Here is a 24024-nt window from a genome sequence, read left to right as displayed (position 1 = left end):
GTTCCCCGTTTTTCTATGTGTTTAATTTTGATCACCTACATTTTCTTTTAAAATATTTTTATTATGAAATTTACAGTAAGTGTATTAGTACTGTTTACTAATTAATACATATTTTGTGTATATATCTCTAAGCAAAATAAATATTTTGTGTTAATTTAATCAAATATCTTTAAAGTTGTATTCTTCCCCATGTAAATGGGCCCTCTATTTGACAGTCCGACAGTGTTGCCACGTCTAATACTGTCTTTTCCTTGTTTATTATTTTAGAATTTTTAATTTTTTATTTTTATCAAGTTTATCAAGGTGTGTTTGACAATTTTGACATGACGCGTCATATATCGACCATTTTGTCATTTTAGCAGTTTTGTCGCGTGTTTAGTTTTGTATTTTATTCGGCGTTGAGCTTTGCAGTGTTCTTAAATCAAAATATCCCGGTTCAGGTGAGTTTTTGCTACCTCTACGTCTTATTAGCATCGTATTTTTGCGGATGTAGCCACGAAAACATTTACATTTCGGCATCTTTGATTTTAGGAGAAACACCATGTCTAGACATCGAGAATGGGAGCTTTCTTGTAAAGTTTATGTAGGCAATCTGGGTTCGTCGGCCAGCAAACACGAAATTGAAGCCGCGTTTGGCAAATATGGACCGTTAAGAAACGTTTGGGTAGCCCGAAGTCCCCCGGGATTTGCATTTGTGGAGTTCGAAGACACCAGAGACGCGGAAGATGCGGTTCGAGGTTTGGACGGAACGTAAGTCAACTCTTCTTTTAACTCATTGTGATTGTAGGCCAGCGTCCTGTTTATAGGACACTAAAAATTTAATTGTTTTTTGAACCATTAAAATTTGTTTGAATTTTAAGAAAAATATAGGGTGTATATTTATGATATAGTAAACTGAATAATAAATTTTGTTTGATTATACAGTAAAACCTCCCTTAACCGAAAAATCGTTTGCCCCAAAACGGCTGACAGTTTCAATAACTTTGTCAATAAAAAGTAAATTTTCATTGTAAAACGGAAATAATTCGATGTTCATTTGTCAACATCTTCAATATTGCTTTCATACAACTAAAGAACACAATTAAATATAGGAGTACAACACATTGTGAAACCTCATAGTATTTTACCAACGTTGACCAAGAATACTATGTACAGTAAAACCTCCGTTAACTGAAACAAAACACTGTTAAATATGTTATTTTCCTTGATTTTATTGCTTTTTTGAAATTTACGTATTGATGAAATTATTGAAAATGTCAGCCATTTCGGATAAACGATGTTTTGGTTAAACAGGTTTCGGTTAACCCAGGTTTTACTGTAATTTGATACAAGAAGAGTACAAAAAATAATGTTACTTTTAACTGAAATTCTTGTTATCTGAAATGACCCTCCCCCCAATTATTTCAGTTAACGGATTTTACTGTATACAAACACCCATTCAACAAAACAATGATGATTATTATTTGTCACAATAATCACAAAAAATCATTAAATAAATCCAAAGAATATGAAAATTTTTTATGTAAAATTCCATTTAATTTAACCCTCTTAGCCGGTGTAGGGTGCAGCCGCACCCCAGACCTTCTTTTTCTCACCTATCTTTTTTGATAATTTTTTTTTATTTTTGTCCTTTTTTTTATTTGCATTAAATTCGATTCAAAACACATTCCACCCATTATAAAATTTAAAACCCATTGCTTTTACATGTTTTTTTGGAAAAGTGACTGTGGGGTGCGAATGCACCCCACACCATTGTTAACATTTGCCATAATATTTTTCAACTTATAATTTCTCAAGAGTGTTCTCCAGATAATTATGTTACAATTTTACGATTCTTTTGTTTGAAATAGTATTAATATAAAATTTGGTTATACAATTCGCAAGATTTTACTAGAGTTGGTGCTGCTTCTTGTGTAGGAGGATATAATATCACGCTTGGAAGCCTGTGTCAGTAACTATTTCAATAGAATCCGCCAATACACATATAAGAATTATTTGTTTTGGTGGATTCAGTATATATTTCAGTTTCTTCCCACGTCCTGTTGAGTATAGTTTCCACCTATATTTCTGTTGTTTCTGGCTTTTATTGTTTTTAGTCCCTTTATTTAATTTTTTTTTCTTCCTTTGTAGGAATTGTATTTCTACTACTACAGTAGAACCTCGATTATCCGTCAGGGCACCGGACTAAGGGTATGACGGATAATCGAAAAGACAGTTAACAGAACATTAAAAGAAAATTAAAAATTCATAGTACAACTCTCAAATTTCTTGAGAATACCAATCGATGAATTATTGCATATGCGATGCAGCTTCTCTAGATTATTTACGCAAATCTTTGTCAGTTACAATAGGTTCATCAACATAGCTACAGTCAAATTCCAAGTCTATGTCAGCTTCTGAATCTGTTTGGTTCACCTTTGTTGCCATTTCAATGATTTCTTTATCTGTCAGCAATGGATAGTTTGTGTCCTCATCACAAATCAAATTAACTTTTTTTTTATTTTTTTTACATTAAAATTTTTGCTTATGTAGTCAATACAACTTCTGTATGTACCCTGACGGTTAACAGAGGTGACAGATAATCGAGGTTCCACTGTATATCGAGGGATTCGAGAGAAAAACCGATAACTAACGAAACCATTATTAAGAAATATCGCGATTAAAGATTTTAGGAAGTTTGAAGATTTAATATCGTCATAGGAAGTTTTATCAAATATTTGTTATAGCCAAATGGCAGAGAATTTAATATTTAGTTAGAATAATTTATTTAAGTTTAATTTATAAAAACCTATTTACAAAAAAAATAAAATGTGACATTTATCGGGTTTTACTTTGTTGAATGAGATAACATTTGACTTTATTGGTTTTTATTTTGATTTTTTTTAGTTATAAAATAAAAGTTAATTTTATATTATTCTAACAAAAATAAATTAATCTGCATTATTTTTAGACAATTAAAAGGTAAAATGTGTGTTCTTCCGATTCTTCTCACATTATTACGTCTGGAAATTTGATCCACGATATAATTACCGTTTTTTAAATTGTTATTCAAGCATGCACCTCTTCTGGAAAATATTTTCTTGGCACATCTTTATCAAATCCGTTTTCTTTGCTTCACTTATTGGAAAGATACTTTTATATAACTTTGGTAAATTGCCCAGAGTTGGTAAGTCTATGGTTGCTTTTTGGGATGAAATTTGCTTTAGCCTTTGAGGGCGTAGAGTAGGAGTTTTTTTTTTTTAATTCAAACCAATATTTTCTGATATTTTTATTAACTGGTTACCGTTTTCCGCTATTGTCTTCTTTACAGTATCATCCAGTAGAATTACTGTTAGCTACAGTATTTATTATTCCATCTGAGAATATACAAAGCGTTTTTTAAAAAACTTTTGACACGCTGGAATTCATTCATGGTAAGCTAGTGGAAAGAAACATTTCTTACTAAATGTTTGTTCCTTTCTTTGAGAAGTTTTAGGGGCCAGTCTAGTCCTAATTAGTTTGACAGTTATATTGTACAAAATAAAAATTTTTCTATACTAGACTACTAATACTAGACTCCAGTCATTTCTACAGAGTTTCAATAGTCTTCAGACAACTTTTCAGTACACTTAAATTTAAATTTACAATTGATTTGCTGTGGTACCTTGGAAGCTCTGAGTTTGTTTTTCATTATAAATTAATATGGGAACCATTCTAACCGCTTTTTTTGTTTTCGTAATATTCAATAATCAATTTTCGCTATTTTTTACTGGGTTTTCGCAGGAAAAAAGTGTGCTGAAATTTAATAAACTCTCATAGTCTAAAATTCTTTATCGGATTTTCGCATGAATATTTTGTCAAAATGAACAATTTTGTAATCTTCATCTCCGATAAAATTAATTATCAGTTTTTAACTTTGAAATATTTCTAATAAAATTAGTAGCTTTACACAGGAAAAAGAAGATAAATGATTCTACCGGATTCTCATATTATAAATATGTTTACAACAAAGTATTTTTATCAGTAAAGTTATATATCGGGTTGGTGTTATTTAAAAATATGAGTTAATGGTTTTTACCATATTTGTTTTTATTAGTTATTGTGCTTAAAAATGTTAATATCAAATAATAACATTTCTCAGTGGTAGGAGACGTGTTTTTACTACAGCAGAAATAAAAATAGCAGATTTCATAATTTTGGTATTTATCAGGTTTTCGCTCGAACCCCTCGATATGATCATCTTCAATTTCATGGATTGTTTCCCCTTCTTAGTTTTTCTCTAAAGTAAGTTTACCAATTTCTCAATATTTCCTTTGGTTCATTTATTAATGTCCCTTCATCATTTTTCATGTATGGGTTATTTTTCTGATATCTTCTCAATTTTCTTGTTTCCTTGTGAATGGATCTTATTTACTTTTTTTGGAAATAAGATCCAAAATTTTTCTCTTGGAGTTTGTTTTTGTTGTATTTACTTTTTGGTTTTTGCATGTTTTTTCATAATTCTCAATTCTCTGTTGTATTCTTACCTGCTACTGTCACTAATATTTCTTTCTATTTTTTTTTTCTAATTGCTTCTGCTCTAATCCAGCTAAAGTTTCATATACTCTTTTTAGTTGTTCATAGAATGCATCTTCCTCCTCTTCTGTGGTAGCTTCTATAGTTGCATGAACATTTATTATGCTTATGTTTTGTTGATCCCTTTTTAACCTGATTTTCACATTCTATCCGATATTGGCTTGATATCTGATATCTTATTTTGAGTAAGTAACAGTTTGCTAATATTTATATATTTTACCAGGCGCTGTTGTGGCACAAGAGTAAGGGTAGAGATGTCAAATGGACGTTCTAGAAGAGGTGGTGGCGGTGGAAGGAGAGGACCTTCCCGATATTCAAGGTGATTGATTTTATTTAATTAATTATATATACTTAATCTCACAATAAGTCTCAAGTGTATTTATAATAATTTAGAGATTAATCTGTAGTCTACCGTGTTCTAAGAGATCGAAAATGGCAGTATTTAAATAGATATGTGTAATTTGAGGCTTATTAGTGAGATAACTTTTCAATTTGTATAAATATTGTCCGATATATCGAACAGAAAGTCATATTTATACAAGTTGATGATATTATAGAATATTACGATAGCTATAAAGTGGTTTCGCGCTCATATTTCAGGCCTTCAGCTCTTCCCCTCTCTCCAAACAAGGACCAATGGTCCGTTACACATCTCTTCACCTCACATCGACTAAACATCTACCCACCCTGACCTGTGGAGCAGATAAAATTGTCATCAATCTACTGAAAAATTATTTTTCTCCAATAACAATTCAACTAGATGTTCAATCCAACAAATGTACAACACAGAAGTTGGCATTCGGCACCATAACCACTTCGGCATCATTAACTTTTCTTCTCGGCACAACACTATCTGGGAATGCACACAGGACAGATCAATAACTACAATCCTGCAAAAATTTTAACAATATATTGATTATCTACCGGAAAATCATCAGCACTTAGTAATACTTTAGACTTTTTATATCTTACCTCATACTTATAAAACTAGATCAGGGACGTATCTATAAACATCATTTTTTACTTTTAAACAATATACACTGCACGTCGGAAAAACCGGGCCACCCACAAAATGGGCCATTTTTGATGTCTTGAATTTCCTAAACCTGTTGTCCGATTTAAGAAATTTTTGTAATACAGTAAGGTCTCTTTTTATGCCGATTATTTTTATGCGATTTTGAAGTTATGCGGTTGGTATTTCATTCAAAAATGTCCATTATTAACAATTAGTATAATTAATATTAACTATTCCCATCCAGTAGTCCGAGAGTTTGCAATTCGGGTATTCCCCTTGTTACATGATGTACCATGCAGCTATTATATCAATCTGAATTTCGCATTGAAAGGTATTATATAACCTGTAATTGTTTTGAAAATTAATTTAAATGTTGCTGATTTCAAGTTGCAATATAATAAAATTTTTGATATAATTAAAATAAAAGCACATTTTGATTTCTGGATTGAAACATTTAATTAAGTGTCATAAAGTTATAGGTTCCATTAGAAGAGGTTTTTGCAATCTCAATATCGTTAGTCTGCGTTTTTAATTTCTTCTTTAAGATTTTGACAAATGAAGAACAGGTCAATGAAGAAAAAAAACATCAAAGACACAATTTTTGGTGCACAAACGTCCACCATTTTATGTGATTTTAGAAAATCACAGAATGTATCCCTACATTTTCAATGCAAGTTAATTTTTTTTTGTGGATTTTTTTATATGCGGTTTTCTGAAGAACGTGTCCACCGCATAAAACGAGACCTTACTGTACGTTATAGCCTTATTCTTTAACAATATTACTGTAATAATATTGTTGCTAGACAGGTAAATTTGTCATTGTATACCGGGCGTACCCATCAAACGCTTTATTTTCTCAAAGTTCACCACACACTATGGAATATTCTAGCATTTAAAAATACTGAAATACTACTATATCCTTATGTTTTCTTAACATTCTGTTTTTTTATTCATTCGCTAGGTTGGATAATAAAACTGTTACAGTTGGAAAAATGAAAGAATACCCATGATCAATCACATCAATGACATATTATTCAGATTATTAATAATCTATCTCTCTCGTTTGTTATTTATGAAAAAAAAACAGCAAATACAAAATATGTGATTAATGTGATCGTTCATGGGTATTCTTTCATTTTTCCGGCTGTAGGAACTTTAACAATTAGCCATGTTCTTCATCAATAGAGGGTGTTTCTAAATAAGTGCAAGAAACTTTAAGGGGTAATTATGCATGAAAAAATAATGACCATTTGCTTGATAAACATATGTCCGCAAATGCTTTGTTTCCAAGATACGGGATGTTTAATTTTTTTCTTAAAAACTGAAGATTTATTTGTTGCTCTAAAATCGGTTGAGATATAATGAAATTTGGTAGGTTTTAAGAGGTAGTTACTATACATTTTTTGACATACAATTAAGAATTTTATATTCACCTTTGTCCAACATCCTGAAGGCCACTAAGGATTATGAGAAAGAAGATGTTCACCATTGGTGCACCTATGGGTCATATTACCTGTATGCGTGCCAATGATGAATATTAAATTCCTAATTGTATATCAAAAAATCTCAATAACTACCTCTTAAAACCCACCAAATTTCATTTGCATATCTCAACCGGTTTTAGAGTCATAAATAAATCATGAGTTTGTAAGAAAAATTTCACCATCCTCTATCTAGGAAATGAAGCATTTGTGGACGTATATTTGAAAAGCAAACTGTCATTATTCTTTCATGCAGAATTACCCCTTAAAATTTGTCGCACTTATTTAGAAATATCCTGTATTGATAAAGAACATGGCTAGTGGTTGGAATTTCCTAACTTTTTTATTATCCAACATAAGCGAATGAATTAAAAAACAGAATGTTAGAAAACCTGAGGGTATAGTTGGGTTTTAATTTCAGTATTTTATAAATGCTAGAATAGAATATTCCACAGGGTGTGGTGAACTTTGAGAAAAAAACACAATTTTATTGGTACACCCTGTATATAATGACAATTTACTGTTAAAGTATAAGGCTATAACATATTAAAAAATTACTTAAGTCGGACAACAGGTTTGGAAAATTCTAGACATCAAGAATGATCCATTTTGTGGGTTGCCAGTTTTCTCTGACACGCAGTGTATTAAAGGGTTTTAAATTGTGATTTAAAAATTTTGACTTTTGAATTGGGAAACAAGATTAAAAGAGTTTATTTAAAAAATTTCACTAAAACTAGACATAAAAAACTGATTATTAAATTTTTAAATAAGTAGGAGTATAAAAGAACAGACATAATTGTTTGCAAATATACAAAAAATTAGTTGATGTTTTAAATTATCTAGAACACTTTATAAGTTGCTTTTACTAAGATGCTAAATAAAAAGTGATTTGTCTGGTGGCTGGTTAAATATCATCAATGAAAACGAGCTGGGTCAACTGCATCCCTCAACCAAAAAGTGAGATGTTTCCAACTCATTCAACTATCCCCCACAACAGGGAAACATTGCTGATAATGTAAGAAAAATAGATTTTTCTCATTGTTACATATTTTTTTAAGCACAGAGTTTACAAATATTCATTAATCAGATTGATGATTAGTAATTTTAAATGTCGAAGATGTATTTTAAAGATATGCAACAATGACTTTAGTAGTAAGTGTCTCGGAACCATACCAGAAATACCTCAAATGTTATTTGTACATGTTTTTTTTCTGTTTTCTCTCGCCTTTGCTGCCGAATTTCTAATGCTTCTAGTAGGTTTTATACATGTATAGTGTTAGGAAATATGCTATGTTGTGCAGCTTCAAATTTCTTCTCGTGAGTTCTTAGATGAGTTACTTTGTTTTTTAAGGTATGACAGATGTATGAGGTTTTTTGTATTACAAAATTCTACATTTTTTATGTTTGATTGTATATACTCAATTTTATCAATCTTATGTTTCATTTTGATGAATAAAAAATCATGAAATATGTATTTTCTCAGTAATTACTTTCGACAAAAATTTCTGAACCACACTCACTGGCACAAAATTCTGCCACCCAAAATTTTTGATTAAGTTTGACAATTTATAATTTTATTATTTGCACTCCGATTTTCAAGATTCTTGCATCAGTTTATAGGTACATGCTTTGGTGTCGTTTGTTATTTTGATAACAAAAAATTTTTGCTTAGATGGCATTATACGGGGGTGAATGGAAGTGTTGTATTTTCTCCTTAACTTTAATAAATTCTGTGGAAAAATTGGAGGATTGATTTTGTTACATACTGTTTTTGTATAATCCTGGAGGTATCCCAAAGATTTAGTTTTTTGAATTATCCGAATATCTCTTTTCTTGTAAGAGCTGTACAATTTTTTGTAAATAAAAACACTGATTGACTCCTAAACATAAATATCTTAAATAGAGGTTGGATTGATAAGATTAGAATGGCCCGCATGCAGTCCAGATCTCAATCCTATTGAGCATTTATGGGATGAATTAAAAATAGCTATTCACCATCTCCTAGGCCTCCAAACAATTTGGTACACTTATTGCCCTGGTAGAGGAATATCAAGCTATTCCCCAAGCAAGGATAACACATCTTTATTCAATGCCAAACAGATTGCAAGCAGTCGTTGCTGCAAGAGGTGGCCATACCCGCTATTGAATTGTTTTGTGTTGTTAATTTTAGTGCATTTGATATTTTTAATTAAGTAAACCTTCAAAGCAGTGTTTTTATTTACAGCTTTTAAATGAAAAGAGATATTTAGATAATTCAAAAAACAAAATCTTAGGATTAAACCTCCAGGATAATACAAAAGGAGTGTGTAACAAAATCAGCCCTCCAATAGGGAACTTACATAAAATTTTAAATTCGAAAAAAATGTTATAAATCACAACAGAACATAATTTAAAACATGTATCAAATATTAAAAAGTTTTGTTTGGCCCCTAAAGATGATTAAAAATTCAAATTAAAACAGGTGGCCCAAAACGCGTCGTGACGTCATTCGTTTAAATTATGTTTACATTCTTCCAAAAAAGTAAACAGAATTTAAAATTAGACATTATAAACGTCAGTAAAAAATACAGTTATGTAACCTCACAAGTGTTTTTGATCGTTTGAACTATTTTAAATGTCATTTAATAGTGTCAGTGTCAAAACGAATGCCAAACCTAATAGGGAACTTGCACATTTTTTCATTGCATAATAACATTCAGTTTCCTTTAAAAATAATATTTCCAAAATTTCACGCCTTAAAACCTCATAATAACAGAAGTACAAATTTAAAATCTATATATTTTTTTTTGTTTTCTGGCCTTGGTTTTGAGAACCTTTAGTCAATTTAAAATAGTTCAAACGATCAAAAACACTTGTGAGGTTACATAACTGTATTTTCTACTGACGTTTATAATGTCTAATTTTAAATTCTGTTTACTTTTTTGGAAGAATGTAAACATAATTTAAACGAATGACGTCACGACGCGTTTTGGGCCACCTGTTTTAATTTGAATTTTTAATCATCTTTAGGGGCCAAATGGAACACAAAAACAACTTTTTTATCTTGGATACATGTTTTAAATTATGTCCTGTTGTGATTTATAACATTTTTTTCGAATTTAAAATTTTATGCAAGTTCCCTATTTTTCCACAGAATTTTTTAAAATTAGGAGAAAGTACAATGCTTCCATTCACCCCCCGTATAATGCCATCTAAGCAACAAATTTTTGTTACCGGAATAATAACAAACGACATGAAAACATGTACCTACAAACTGATGCAAGAATCTTGAAAATCGGAGTACAAAATAATAAAGTTATAAATTGTCAAACTTAATCAAAAATTTTGGGTAACGGAATTTTGTACCGGTGAGTGTATTTAGAAGCGAATGACAATTCCTAGATGTCAAATCTTTGAAATGAGAAGAATTAAGACAGATTTATATAGAGGTGTGTTTTGATATACAAAATTAGGCTTTTCGTTTTGTTATTTTACTAGCCAGGGCTGTTTCGTCGCTGATCCAAGTCCACAGAATTTTAGAATGTATTCTTATATATTTTGAGTATGATCGCTGTTTAGTAATTTTTCATTTTCCAGGTAATTGACCAAGATAATGGTCCTGTTGACCAAGCATTTTTACATTGTTCTGTTCTATGCACCTCTTACTGCATTGACTGATTTTTAGCTGTTACATGTGACATTGTCAATTTTCTTGTCTCAATTGATTCTATGATTCTTAGTTTATTAAAGTTAATTATAAATATCTCGATTAAATTTTAAAAGATTTTGTGGTATGTTTGGTATAAATATTTTTAGTTTGTGTTAAATCTTCCATCTTTTCTTCCCCTCGATTAATGTTACATACGTGATCTGGCAACTGCTTATTTTGACTTCTAACAAACGTTTATATTTTTAAGGTCTAGATCTCCGAGACGTTCCAGAAGTCCAAGATCTCGTTCTCGCAGCCGAGATTCCAGAGGACGATCTGATTCAAGGGACAGACGTTAAATTTTAAGATTTATCATTTAATTTATAAGTTCAAGAAGGAAAGATTTTCTGGATAATAAGTATAATCTTGATATTTTACAGTTTTTACAATGATTTTTATTTCTAAGTTTGTATTTTGTCTATATTTAGTCTCGTATTTTGACTTCATAATCAAATAAAGAAATTACACGTGATTTTTTAGTAAGTCAGTCATTATTTTATCCTATATTGAAATCCTTTTTAGAAGAGCCATGGAACATAAAAAAATATTAATTTGATGATCTTATTCATAAGAAATTGATTACAAGAGAAATGAGCCCTCCATTTTCCAAGTGAAAATGTTGGTTAAAGAAGTCAGCACTCATTCATACAAATACGTTTGCTGAAAGCTTTGAATTCGAGGACTTACAGTTTGACATTGCTATTAAACTTAAGGAATCATCAGGAAGATCAAAATAAATCGAGTGAACCCAATTCCTGTAGAGGATAAGGTTCAACCATGAGTTGTGTCAGTATTACAAACAAAGAACCGTCTATAGCAAATAATGCAAAAACACAAAGGTTGTGCGGGCTAGATCACCTTATAAAAATGGATAATGACAGAAAACCTAGTGGAACGTCGACCGAAGTGAATGAGGGTGGATAACTAGAGGAGAGCAGTCAGAGACTTGTTTATGCTTGGAGGGGGAGGGTGAACGTGTTTTCCTTTGAAAAATCTTTTTAAAACAGAATGTAATGTGAAAAACAATATTTTTATAGGCCCTCTATTCACTGTTGCCAATTTTCAATGTTCGGGGGCTACGATAAAACAAATTATGTCTACTACTAATTATGCAACCCACAATTCGTATCTTAAATAATGATTATTTTTCAGAACTCTAATTTACTTTTTAAATTGAAAAAAATCTTTTTAGACCAGACGAAAACGGCGGGTTCGTTGGAAAAAATATTCCCATGAGATTTTTTTGCATAATCACATTTGTAATACACCCCAGAATAAGGTTAAGTCGCCCACGAGAAAAGTGTTCCAAATTTTTTTTAATGAAATTGTAAAAATTATTATTTTTGGCCTGGACAATTTTTTAGGTTTCTTAGACCATTCTGGACAAAAAAGGTCTATTGTAATTTTTCTCCAGTTGATGGTTTTCGAGTTATAAGCAATTTAAAATTTGAAAAACGCAAAAATGGCAATTTTTAAGACTTTAACTCGGTTAAAAATTATTATTATGAAAGTCAGAAAGTGACTAAATCAAAGTTTAAAGCCCCCCCCCCCCACATGATCCTGAAGAAATGTGTCATTAATTTATTACTAAGCTGTTATTTTTAATTATTAACAATAAGCCGTAAGAGCGTATTGACGCGGCTGTAAATGTGAGTGCGAGTATGATGCCCCATTGGACTGCCGGAATGGCATCTCTCTCGCACTCACCATAGACGGCCACCTAATACGTGGCGGCGTTCATTATTATTACTTAAAAATAACAGCTTAGTAATAAAATTATGACAAAAATTTCTTCAGAATCTTGTAGGGGAGGGAGGGGCTTTAAACTTTGATTTAGTCACTTTCTAAAGTTTTACCTAATTTATTATAAGCCTTGAAAATGGCCATTTTTCGTTTTTTTTTTCAATTTTAAATTATTTATAACTCGAAATCGATCAACTTTAGAGAAAAATTACAAGAGACCTTTTTTTGTCTAGAATGGTCCAAGAAAACTAACAAAAATTTGTACGGGCCAAAAATATTGATTTTTGCAATTTGATTAAAAAAATTGTTAAAAAAAATAGGACCACTTTTCACGTAGGCGACTTCTTGTTCTTGAACCTTATTCTGGGATGTCTCACGAATGTGATTATGCAAAAAAATCTCATGGAGATATTTTTTCTAACGAACCCGCCGGTTTCGCCTTGTCTATTTCTCTCTAGAATATATCGTAGAAACAAAAATAATAAATAAATTGCATTTCCAAGATTATCCTGTATCATTATATTTTTGTCTTTACGTATCTGTCAACTTTAAAGTGATTAAAGATATTTATTTATTTACAGGGCCGTAACTACCATTGGGGCAACCGGGACAGTCCCCGGGGCTTCCGTTTGGTTGGCCGGCGTGCATAGATTTTAACGAGGAAAATAAAAATATAAATTTTAAAAGCCGATCCCAACGAAAGATTTTAAAAAGACCACAACATAGTTTTAATTTTTCACTGGGGAAATTAGTCTTTTCGATTAAAATGCAATTGGAACAGAATAGGGCCCCTGAAGACTGAGCTAAGCTGGGGCCCCCGACACCTTAACATAAAAAATTTAAATTATTACTTACGAAATCAGTTATTTCGGGGTAACAAAACCTAAAATGCCATTGCAAGAGATGGCCCGGGCTAAGCTGGGTATGACGTGGTACGTTAACCCTTAGCATTGAACAGAACTTCTACGAAATAAAATATAATATAGTTTATATTAGTGTACATATGATAAATTAGCGGCATTGACCGCTAATGAACTATGTATGTTGTGATTTAGTATTGTATATATAAACCAACAAGAAGAGGCGACGACTCATTGAGATCAATCGTTAGTCACGCGACAAAGAAATAATACGCTAGTCGTGACATTGTAATTGTTTACATATAGACCGTTGTTATGTTTAAATCGAACACTGTTGAAGTTCAAATATAATTATAGTGGGCGCTATAGCTCGGCCACCAGACGTATTACCAACTCATGGGGCCCCCGAGACCTTTCGTAAACATATAAATTGTGACTGACGAAATTAGTTATTTTGGGGAAATAAAAACTAAAATGCAACCGGAATAGGGCCCCCAGGTCCCAGTTACTTTCTCTTAACCAATTTACCCCAGACCACATCTTGGTACATGAAAGGAACCACATATTGAAAAGAAAGGTACCTATAGATAAGATAGAATGAGCACATTAGGATCAGTCACACCAGTACACTGACCAGCTTCACTGAGTGTGTTTGGCTCACTCTGCAGAAGCTTAGGGCACCTTAAGGTGCATTTAAATAAAAGCGAACACGAACGAAGGAACGAATTCGTAGGTGTTCGCTTGGTTATTCGTTAGGTACAAAGTAAGACCATCATTGTAGCGAACGAACGCATTCGTTGATAATCCGTCCGCAATGTCAGATACAGATGAATATGTAATCATTAGCGCTGCTAATTTTATAGTTATTGCAGGACATGCTGAAAAAAATAAAGAAGAGAGTGTGGTGTTTACACAGGAGGGAAAATGCAAATATCAAACATTTTTCCGGACCCCCTTACTGGAAGTAAATTCCCCAGACCTCCCGGTAGGGGCCCCCAACATCGTACTTACGGCCTGCCAGAACAACATAAATTCTGAAGTTGTAAATAATAAGCTATATGTAATAATATATTTAAAAAACATTAAAAATTGTAAATTCTCGATAAATAATGTTAATCCGACATTTGTTGATGAACTGTAGCCTTCACGCAATTGCTTTTCCCTTGATAAATCGTATAAACTATAAAAAACGTAGATTTTCTACAAAAAAGTTTATACCAGTTTTTTCATATAGAATTTGATTTTGTTGTTTTTTTGCAAATCTTGAAAACTTTAAAAATTGTAAATTCTCGCTAAATACATAATGTTAATCCGACATTTTTAGACGAACTGTAGCTTCCCCGCAATTGCTTTTCCCTTGAGGAATCTTATGAACTCTAATCGTGATTCGAGAGTGCCCCCCGTAACATTCAACGTGTCTTGGTTTGTTTATTTCTAGTGCATCTTTATTGTGATTTTAGTATAGGCATAATTCAACTCATATTGATTGATTTCTACAGCTTATCTCTAAAAATTGAGTCAAGCTCATTCTAAAACTTTTTTTTATTGTAAAAAGCTGTTCTTCAGTGACTATTCTTACCGGGCCATTCTAAATACAATACAACCTGCCACATCCGGACGATTCTACCGTCCGCATCTACCGAGAAAGGCAGTCCTGCTGTTGGACAACAAACCCTCGCATGCCGACCCAAAAGAACTAAAAGATGGCGAAATAAAGTGTCTTTTTTGCCCCTAAATTGTGACATCCCTCTGTAAGCCTATTATAGAATCTATAAAGTGTATATCGACAAAAGCTATTGACGGCGTTGTTTGCTGGAATGGACGACGCACAGTGGTGAATTTTGCCGAACACCTGGCCAAAATGCAAAAATTTAAGTCTATATATTCCGAGAAATTTTATATGAATCTTGCTCTGTAGGTTTCTGAGGATCATAAACGGCCATTGAGAGTAGAACAATACAAGCATATCACATATTTTTATTAGTGTAAAGTTGGGATTGAACGAAAGCGGACCGAATAAAATTAAAGTGTGTTATACAATTGAGGCATTGTTAGGTTTTCGTTTAAAACTATAGACGTATATTATTTTGTTATTTTATAGTGGATGCTATTTCTGGAGGTAAGTGGAGTATTTCAATATACTTTTTAGATTCTTTTCCCTAATATAAACTTTATTTACAACATATTTATAAAATGATGGCAAGAATGTTCAATCGTTTTCTGTTTACCAAGTTTTAAAATGGGAAAAGTAAAAAATTCGGCTTTGCTCAGCAAAGATTTCTTGCTTAATAAATAACTTAATATGTACATATATAAATATTCCTTAAGAAATCATCTGCAACAAGTTGCAAACTTAGCGGAATTCTTCATTTTAAAAAACTGTAACATGCTGGAGAATTTCTACATTAAGAGACTTTAATGTTATGGTCAGTTAATAAAGTAAAAACAAAATATGAAGCAGCTGATCAAGTAAATTTACAGTTTTTTTTTACACAAGAACCGCCGTTTTTTGTTATTTTTTTTGCTTTCTTCTTCTTTTTTTTAATCTTTAAGTTCTTTTACCTTTATGTATAGGTCTATCTTTTTGCTTTCTTATTTTTATATCTTTTAATAATTTTGGCCGTGTGTGTCCAAAAATTTTGACTTTTTTTAAAAATAAAATGCATAAACGATACTTTATATTACGAAGTCAAAAATAGGAAGGTCAACTCTTAATACATCTTAATTGTTTTGTAAATGGATCCGATTAATTATAATTATTCCCTACCAATGTGTGGCTTCTTAACACAAAGTTTCGTTTATGCATTTCATTTTTAAAAAATTAAAATTTTTGGCTCACACGACCAAATTTATTAAAAAATATAAAAGGAAGCAAAAACATAGGATTATCTTCTTCACGTGCCATCTCCGCGACGGAGGTTGGCAATCATCATGGCTATTCTAATCTTAGATGCTGCTGCTCTGAATAGTTCGCTTGATGTGCATCCGTACCTTTCCTTTAAGTTACGCAACCATGAGATTCTTCTCCTTATTTTCAAATATTTCCAGTCTTTTGTTGACTCTTCTTATGACTTCGTTGTTTGTTATATGCTCGGTCCATGATATCTTCAGGATTCTTCTATACACCCACAGTTCAAATGCTCCCAACTTTTTAGTGATCGACGCGTTAAGTGTCCATGCTTCTATCCCGTAAAGCAGGATCGCAGTGGTGTCATGGCAAAATTAGCAGTGCCGGAACGCACTGCTAATTTTTGTTTACAAAACCTAAATTCTCTATTTATTTTTTTTTCTTTTCTTAACCAGTGGGAACGGTGTTCCCACACCATGACACCACTGCAGGGTCGAGAAAATATAACACCTTGCCTAAAGTCTAATTTCAGTTCTCTTGCACAAAGTACCTTTCTCATTTTATTGAAGTTTGTTCTTGCTTTCTCTATTCGAACTTTGATTTCTTTGGAGTACTCCTACATAAGAATACTATAAGATTATATATAAGAGTAATATGACTTAAAGATTAAGAAAATGAATAAGAAATAAAAAAAATAACAAAAAACGGCGGCTCTTGTGTAAAAAACTGTAAATTTACTGGATCAGATGTTTCATATTTTGTTCTTACTTTATTAACTGACCATATAATATTAAAGTCTCTAAATGTACAAATTCTCCAGCATGTTATATTTTTCTAAAATGAAAAATTCCGCTAAGCATGCACCTGGCTGCAGATGATTTTTTGAGGAATATTTATATACATTTTATACTATTTATTAAGCAAAATATCTTTGCTGAGCAATGTAGACGTTTTTACTTTTCCCTTTTTAAAACTTGGAAAACTTAAGACGATTGAAAATTCTTGCCAATATGTTGTAAATAAAGTCTATTTTACGAAAAAAAGTCTGGAAAGTGTATTAAAATACTCCACCTACCTCCAGACATAGCATCCACTATAAAGTAACAAAATAATACACGTGTATAGTTCTAAATGAAAACCAACCAATGCCCCAATATTATTGTGTAACACACTTAATTATTTGGTCCGCTGTCGTTCAAATCACAACTTTACACTAATATAAATATATGATCTCATAGGCGCCCATACCCATGGGCACGGCCCCCCTAGCTTTAAACTATAATATAATATCCAAAGTATACAAAATGTAATGTGCAACACCTTCACGTCTGGCTCTTCCCCTAAAAAAATTTTTAGATGGGCGCCCATGCATGATCTGCTTGTATTGTTCTACCCTTAACGGCCGTTTATGATTCTCAAAGGCCTACAGAGCAAGGTTCATATAAAATTTCTCGGGGTATACCATTAAACTTAAATTTCTACATTTTGACCAGGTTTTCGGCGAAATTCACCACTGTGCGACGGAGAAAACGTTACAGAGACTCTATAAGAAGTGGTCTTGACATCAGGATTTTTTCATACTCGGATTCGTCGGTCGTCACATTGATCCGGATGTGGCAGCTTTTACTGTATAAAATTTGGGGTATTGCCTATTTCACAATCCATTTTGTAATCCGTTTTGGAATCCAATAAAAAAGAATTGAAGGATAAATGAAACACAAAAAAAGGTCAAAATACGTTTTTAATATTCCAAATTTGTAATACCTACAAAATATCTTAAAAAGAACATTTTTAACGTTGGGATAAAACAATATCTCAATGTCATTATTGTTAATTTCTTTCATAACACTCTGAAAGATTAAATTCTTTAATAATTATTATTGTGCTTAATAATATAATACAGAACCAAATAAAGTAAATGCCAGTGTGACAAAATAAGTCCATTAGGCATTTAATCATTCAAAATTAGTTCTTTTGGTGTAGAAAGAGGGACCAATGCGTGATATAATATATGTTAATTAAATACATGCACCATTATTGTAGCTTATGTTATAACAAACACTTTTAGGGTCTTGGAAAAGATGCCTGACAGGTATAAAGAGATCTGGCGCTAAAAGGCTCAATGCTGTCTCTCCTCGTGTTTTATAAGTTTACAGAAATTATTTAAAGGTGAATAATAGAAGGGAACAACATCCATTGCATTGGCGGAAAAATCAATAAGACACAAGAAGATAGATGTAAAAATAATTGCAATCAAGCAACTAATTACAATAGCTTAAAAAACATTGTTAGATTGACCTCCTGACTGGCTGATCTAAAAAGAGAAATCTTCTGCACCGTCGACAGGCAACCAACTTTACGGAAAATGCTCTCGTACAGTTATTTGATACTTTCTTATAAATTCATAGCTCTACTATCAAATACTGACGTTGATATTGCCGCACAAATATGTGCGAAATAAATAATATTATTATTATAAATTAGAAACAAATTCCTATGGACAAAATATTTAAAGTGATCTAAATCATATTGAATATAATGAGAATATAATGTATGTAAGTCAAAATAGTTCTAAAACTGGTATTTTTTAGCGAATTTCTAAGCAGTTGGTTACACTGTGACGATGTATAAATGTCATAGATAAAAATTTAAAAGCAAATTCAGGTATGTGATTTGTTTTAGTTATTATAGACCTATACGAAGAAAACCTAAGTTGAAAATATGGCATTTTTTACAATAAATTGTTAATTATTTAAAAAAGGCGCCAAAATCTCTACAGAAAATGTATAGCTTTTATTTATATACATAAGCCTACAATAACTAAAAAAGTTCAGATACCTGGATTTGTTAAATTTAGTTTGTCATTTTTTCTGCACGATTTTTCCTGATCCTACTCAATTCTCACTATGTATTTTACCTACATATCCACGAAAAATTAGTAATAGTGCAAAAATAGATGTTCAAGATCGGAGAAAATTAAAAACATCATGAAAAATGCCAAATCTATTTGGCATCTAACTTTGAATTGTTATTGAGAAGTTTTGTTAATTGTACAAGGTCACCAACGCCAACCAAATTCGTTAAAAATCGTAATCAAGGTACAAATAATAATCAATATACAGTAACCGCCATGCTACTAGACAAACGGGTAGATTGAGGTAATACAGTCGTGGATCCTTCACTTGTTGCACTGTTTACTTTTATGTCTAGTGACGTCTGAACGTTAGAAAATGTATAGAAATAGAAATATAAACATAGAAAATTGACAAGATGATCGAACAGCTGTATTTAAAGTTTATAGTTGTCATTTAGTCCAGGGCGCATCTGTTTTGAGGTGGACGTTGAGAGGTGACTCAAATTTTTTTGCAGAAATTGCTTTAAAATAACTCAAATAATAATATTTGAGTTATCCTCCCACTCAGAAAGGTCCGGAACATTGTTTAAATAATCAAAATGTCAAAATATGAAGGAAGAATTCGATTTTTTTCTTCGTTTTTTGATTACTTTAAAAGTATTAATTTCCGAGAAAAGTTTTACTGACATAAAAGTTGCGTAATTAAATTTGCTACAAAATAGAATTGGTTGAAAATTTAAAAAATGGTCACCCTTGTTGCAAAATAACAATAATTGCGAAAAAACAAGTATTCGCATTTTACGTTTTTCAACCATTTATGCTACACCTAGGACCTTCATATTTTACCCAGAAAAACTTTACGATACAGTAAAACAATACTCTAAATTTCATTAAGATCGGTTTAATAGATTTTGCAAAATAAATTTTACAATCCAGCTTTCGCAAAAAAATTCATTTTTTCAAAATGTTACAGGACTGAAAATAAAGCAGATAGCAAGTTGAAATTTTTTTTGCATATAGAAGAGTACTGTACCTTTCATTTGCAATTTGCAAAATTAAAATTGATTAACTACCACGGCGCGAGTCAGAAATTTTTTTAAATAAACATTAATTTTTGGTGCTACGTGCAGGACAGCGGTGTTAGATTCACACAAGTTGATTTCCACCAAAATTTCTCCCAATCTTTATCTAATATATTACAGTGGAACCCCGATAAGTCGGCCCCCGATAACCCGGAAGACCGGCTAACCCGGACCGATTTTTATCAGACAAACATTTCAACAATAAAAATGTATGTAATATAATATTTGAGAGATAATGAGTATTTGTGTAATTTTAACTACATATACGATAGTAAAAATGACTCATGGCACACTACGTTCATTGTCGTGTTATCGGAAACAACAGGCACCTGTAGTATCCTTTATTTATTTCAAACTGTCTTAGCATTGTTTAAAAAAACTAAGACTATTAAAAAATTCTTTTTTAAACAATGGTCTTAGTCTTCACTGTTATTAAATAACATAACATCGTTGCGATTGAGACTGTATTGTGTGTAGTACAGTCGTATTGTTCGCTTCCGTTCTGTAATCATTCGTAAATCTATTTAGATTTTGTGTTTGCGTGTTTTTTTGTCTACGAAATGGCAACAGAACGTAAAAATGTTGTAGTGACAATGGAAAAGAAACTAGAAGCATTAGGTAGAAGTGATAAAGGCGTAATTGATACGTAATTTAGATGTGTACTGTGCATATATTATTTCATGTTATTTCAATTATAACGGAGTTTATCTGTAAGTATACCGTATCTTATTAATTTTTACCATTTTCTCCGGCTAACCCGGATTTTCGATAACCCGGATCAGCCGCGGTCTCGATTAATCCGAGTTAACGGGGTTCCACTGTACTTTCTTACTCTATATTTTGTTGTATTTTAATATTTTAATTCCACAAAAATCAAACTAATTTTATTGTTTGTGAAATATTGTTTAAACGATTGCATATGTTTAAAAATAATAAACTTTTATTCTCCAAGTTAAAATATATTAACAAAGAAAGTTTTTGCTAAAAAAGTGTTATTTCAAATAACAGAGTATGTGTTTTTACACATGTGTTTTTAATAACAGAGAAATGTACTAAAAATTAAAATGTATCAATCATTATCAAAGGTCACTAGAATGTCTAATCAGAGCAAACTATCCGTTGTCCTGCGAGTAGCACCAATAATTAATGTTTATTTAAAAAAATTTCTGACGCCGTGGTAGTTAACCGATTTTAATTTTGAAAATTGAAAATGAAAGGTACGGTATTCTTCTATATGCAAACGAAAATTCAACTTGCTATCTGCTCTAGTTTCAGTCCTGTAACATTTTGAAAAAATGTTTTTTTTTGCGAAAGCTGGATTGCAAAATTTATTTTGCAAAATCTATTGACCCGATCTTAATGAAATTCACAGTGTTATTTTATCATATCGTGAAGTTTGTCTGTGTAAAATATGAAGGTCCGTGTAGCATAAATGGTTGAAAAACGTAAAATGCGAATACTTGTTTTTTATGTTTTTTTTTTCGCGATTATTGTTATTTTGCAACAAGAATGACTATTTTTTAAATTTTTAACCAATTCTATATTGTAGGAAATTTAATTACGCAACTTTTATGTTGGTACAACTTTTCTTGGAAATGAATACTTCTTAAGTTATAATCAAAAAACGAAGAAAAAAATCGAATTTTTCCTTCATTTTTTGACATTTTGATTATTTAAACAATGTTCCGGACCTTTTTGAGTTGGAGGATAACTCAAATATTATTATTTGAGTTATTTTCAAGCAATTTCTGCAAAAAAATTTGAGTCACCTCTCAACGTCCAAATGTACTAATATTTTTACCCCTGGTCTAATTGTATTAAAGTTATAAAGTATAGTAATATTTTTGGTGTTTGAATAAAGTTTTTTTTTAGTTGTTTTTTAAGGTTTTCAAGTGAAGAACAATTATTTTCAATAGTTTTATGATAGTCACATGGCATGACAGACATAAAAGTCACAGGTGAGAACGGGCCGGATTAGCCCACACCTAGACCGTGTGTCTACTAGCATGGCGCTTATTGTATATATAACCCAAACATCGGGATGTTCTACAGGAACAACCACTTCTTCGCAACTAAAACTACCAACATCTTCAACACTAAACTGTCGCCCTTCCGGAGCGCATTTAAGACGGCGGTGGCGGAGGTGGTGACGTCAGCAAAGAACTGACGTCTATTCCGGGTGGAGGCGGCGGAGGGAAACTGCTCGGCGGCCAAGACGTGAACGGTGGCGGCGCTCCAGGCGGTGGCGGTTGATTCGACGTCCATGGAGGCGGTAGCGCCATCGTTTGTGGCGGACTTGAAGCACCAGGAGGTGGTGGCGGCGGCATAATTCCCGGAGGCGGCGCTGGAGGCCATGGCATCGGCGCAGGGGCCGGCCAAGACGGCGGAGGGATGCTGCCGCTTGGTATCATTTGCATCGGAGCTCCAGGCATTGGAGGAGGCATGATGGGTCGAGGAGGTGCTTGGGTTTCAAAAATGTTGAAACTTGAAACTGAAATGGAACGTGTAGTATTAGAGTAATATCTTACAAATACTTAAAAATCCTAAAGTATTAGAAGTACTGAAATAGTATATTTAAAACATATTGCAATAACTATTTACAAAACCCACAAGGAAAAGAAAGTGTTTTTCCTGTAGTTGGCTGTATATCATCAATCACAAACATTGGAAAAAATCCTTTGTAAAAAGTATACAATTTTATTAAAATCCCTTTAAAGGGCTACATCACAACAAAACGTTTTCGATTTTTATAAAAAAATCATCATCAGTGTTAGATAAACTGGATGCTAGCTGAGCCACCAAAGAAAAATATCCGGGTAAAAACCCTTTAAATATAACATAGATGCGTTAAAAGTGCAATGACTTAATGGCGACTAAATGTAATTGGAATGTAAACAACTCAATTTGGATCCCACGTGTTGGGAAATTTCAATACATTATCTTAGGGCATTATCCTAGTTGCCATGTGACCATCATCAGGCATTTTATTAAAGTATGCTCCTTATGCAAGTTTAAAATCACCAGTGGCATTTGCACCAAGTAGCAAAGTTAATCGTTCTTTAGACCATTTATAACCAGGCGCAGATTTTTCGGTTTTTGAAATGTACGTGCGATCAGACATTTGCTTCAAACAAAGTCCTGTTTTGTCTACGTTAACCACTTGTTTAGGTTTATAACCACCTTTTTCTATAATTCCCTTTAATATGTTAAGATATTCCTTAGATGCGGCCTCATCTCATTTTATTTTAAAATTATGCATAAACAAGTGGAAATAGAAAAGAGTGTGCATCGAGATTGCGTTTGCTTGATAATGACAACATGGAACCGTTATAGCGAAACATTTTAGGCCGTATATCGAAACCGTGCCATTGTGCCGTAATTGAACAGGGCCGTTATAGCGAAATGCCGTATACAGAGCGGCCGTATAGCGAGGTATGGGTGTATTTAAAAATAATAAAACCCACAGATTTTCAAATCAAGATGTTTTGGACTTCAGGAATATTCTATTTAGACAGACTCTGCTTAAAACCGGCAACACTGAGCTGCAAGGTTCCATAAGTTTTATATTGGGATATGCTGCCCACACTGCAAAGTGACTGCGGAACGCAGAATAGGAGTAATAGTAGAAGAATCCGGATCTCTAGAAGCAGAAATCAATAGCAGAGTAGAGAAAACGCTACAACTGTATAATACAATGAACAAAAAATTTATATGCAGAAAAGTAGAAAAGAAATACATACATAGGTATTACAGAATACATAAATGAAAGTTTTCAAATCAGTTTATAGACCTGTTCTGACTTTTGGCAGGGAATCATGGGTACTGATGGAATAGCAAAAGAGCAAGATATAAGCTATAGTGATGCAGTTTTTAAGAAGAGTTAAAGGTGCTACTAAAAT

The 24024-nt window shown here is 32.2% G+C and overlaps 2 protein-coding genes across 2 annotated transcripts in view; one reads left to right on the top strand and one right to left on the bottom strand.

Annotated features, from left to right (window-relative positions):
- The first annotated feature begins 294 nt into the window (after window positions 1-294).
- On the top strand, window positions 295-11210 carry LOC114324906 (RNA-binding protein 1). Its single transcript, XM_028272812.2, has 4 exons — window positions 295-440; window positions 532-750; window positions 4778-4873; window positions 10947-11210. Exons 2-4 carry the CDS (start codon window positions 542-544, stop codon window positions 11035-11037), a joined length of 396 nt encoding a protein of 131 aa, XP_028128613.1. The 5' UTR covers window positions 295-440; window positions 532-541; the 3' UTR covers window positions 11038-11210.
- A 6703-nt stretch (window positions 11211-17913) lies between these two features.
- LOC114324904 (splicing factor 1) overlaps window positions 17914-24024 on the bottom strand; it is a 33852-nt gene continuing 27741 nt past the window's right edge. The window contains exon 9 of the mRNA XM_028272810.2: window positions 17914-22616. Within this exon, the coding sequence (XP_028128611.2) occupies window positions 22249-22616 (368 nt within the window). The 3' untranslated portion in view covers window positions 17914-22248. The remainder of the gene's footprint in view (window positions 22617-24024) is intronic.

This window comes from Diabrotica virgifera, chromosome 9 (genome assembly GCF_917563875.1).
Source record: "Diabrotica virgifera virgifera chromosome 9, PGI_DIABVI_V3a".
NCBI classification, from domain to species: Eukaryota; Metazoa; Arthropoda; class Insecta; order Coleoptera; family Chrysomelidae; genus Diabrotica; species Diabrotica virgifera.
Note: the sequence above shows the minus strand (reverse complement) of the source record. Positions and strands in the feature narration are given on the sequence as shown.

Bases quoted from the DNA above. Each gene is read 5' to 3' on its own strand.
- LOC114324906 (XM_028272812.2), top strand. From the start codon at position 542: ATGTCTAGACATCGAGAATGGGAGCTTTCTTGTAAAGTTTATGTAGGC. The intron at 751-4,777 runs GTAAGTCAACTC...ATATTTTACCAG, and splicing joins GTTCGAGGTTTGGACGGAAC to GCGCTGTTGTGGCACAAGAG. The intron at 4,874-10,946 runs GTGATTGATTTT...TATATTTTTAAG, and splicing joins GGACCTTCCCGATATTCAAG to GTCTAGATCTCCGAGACGTT.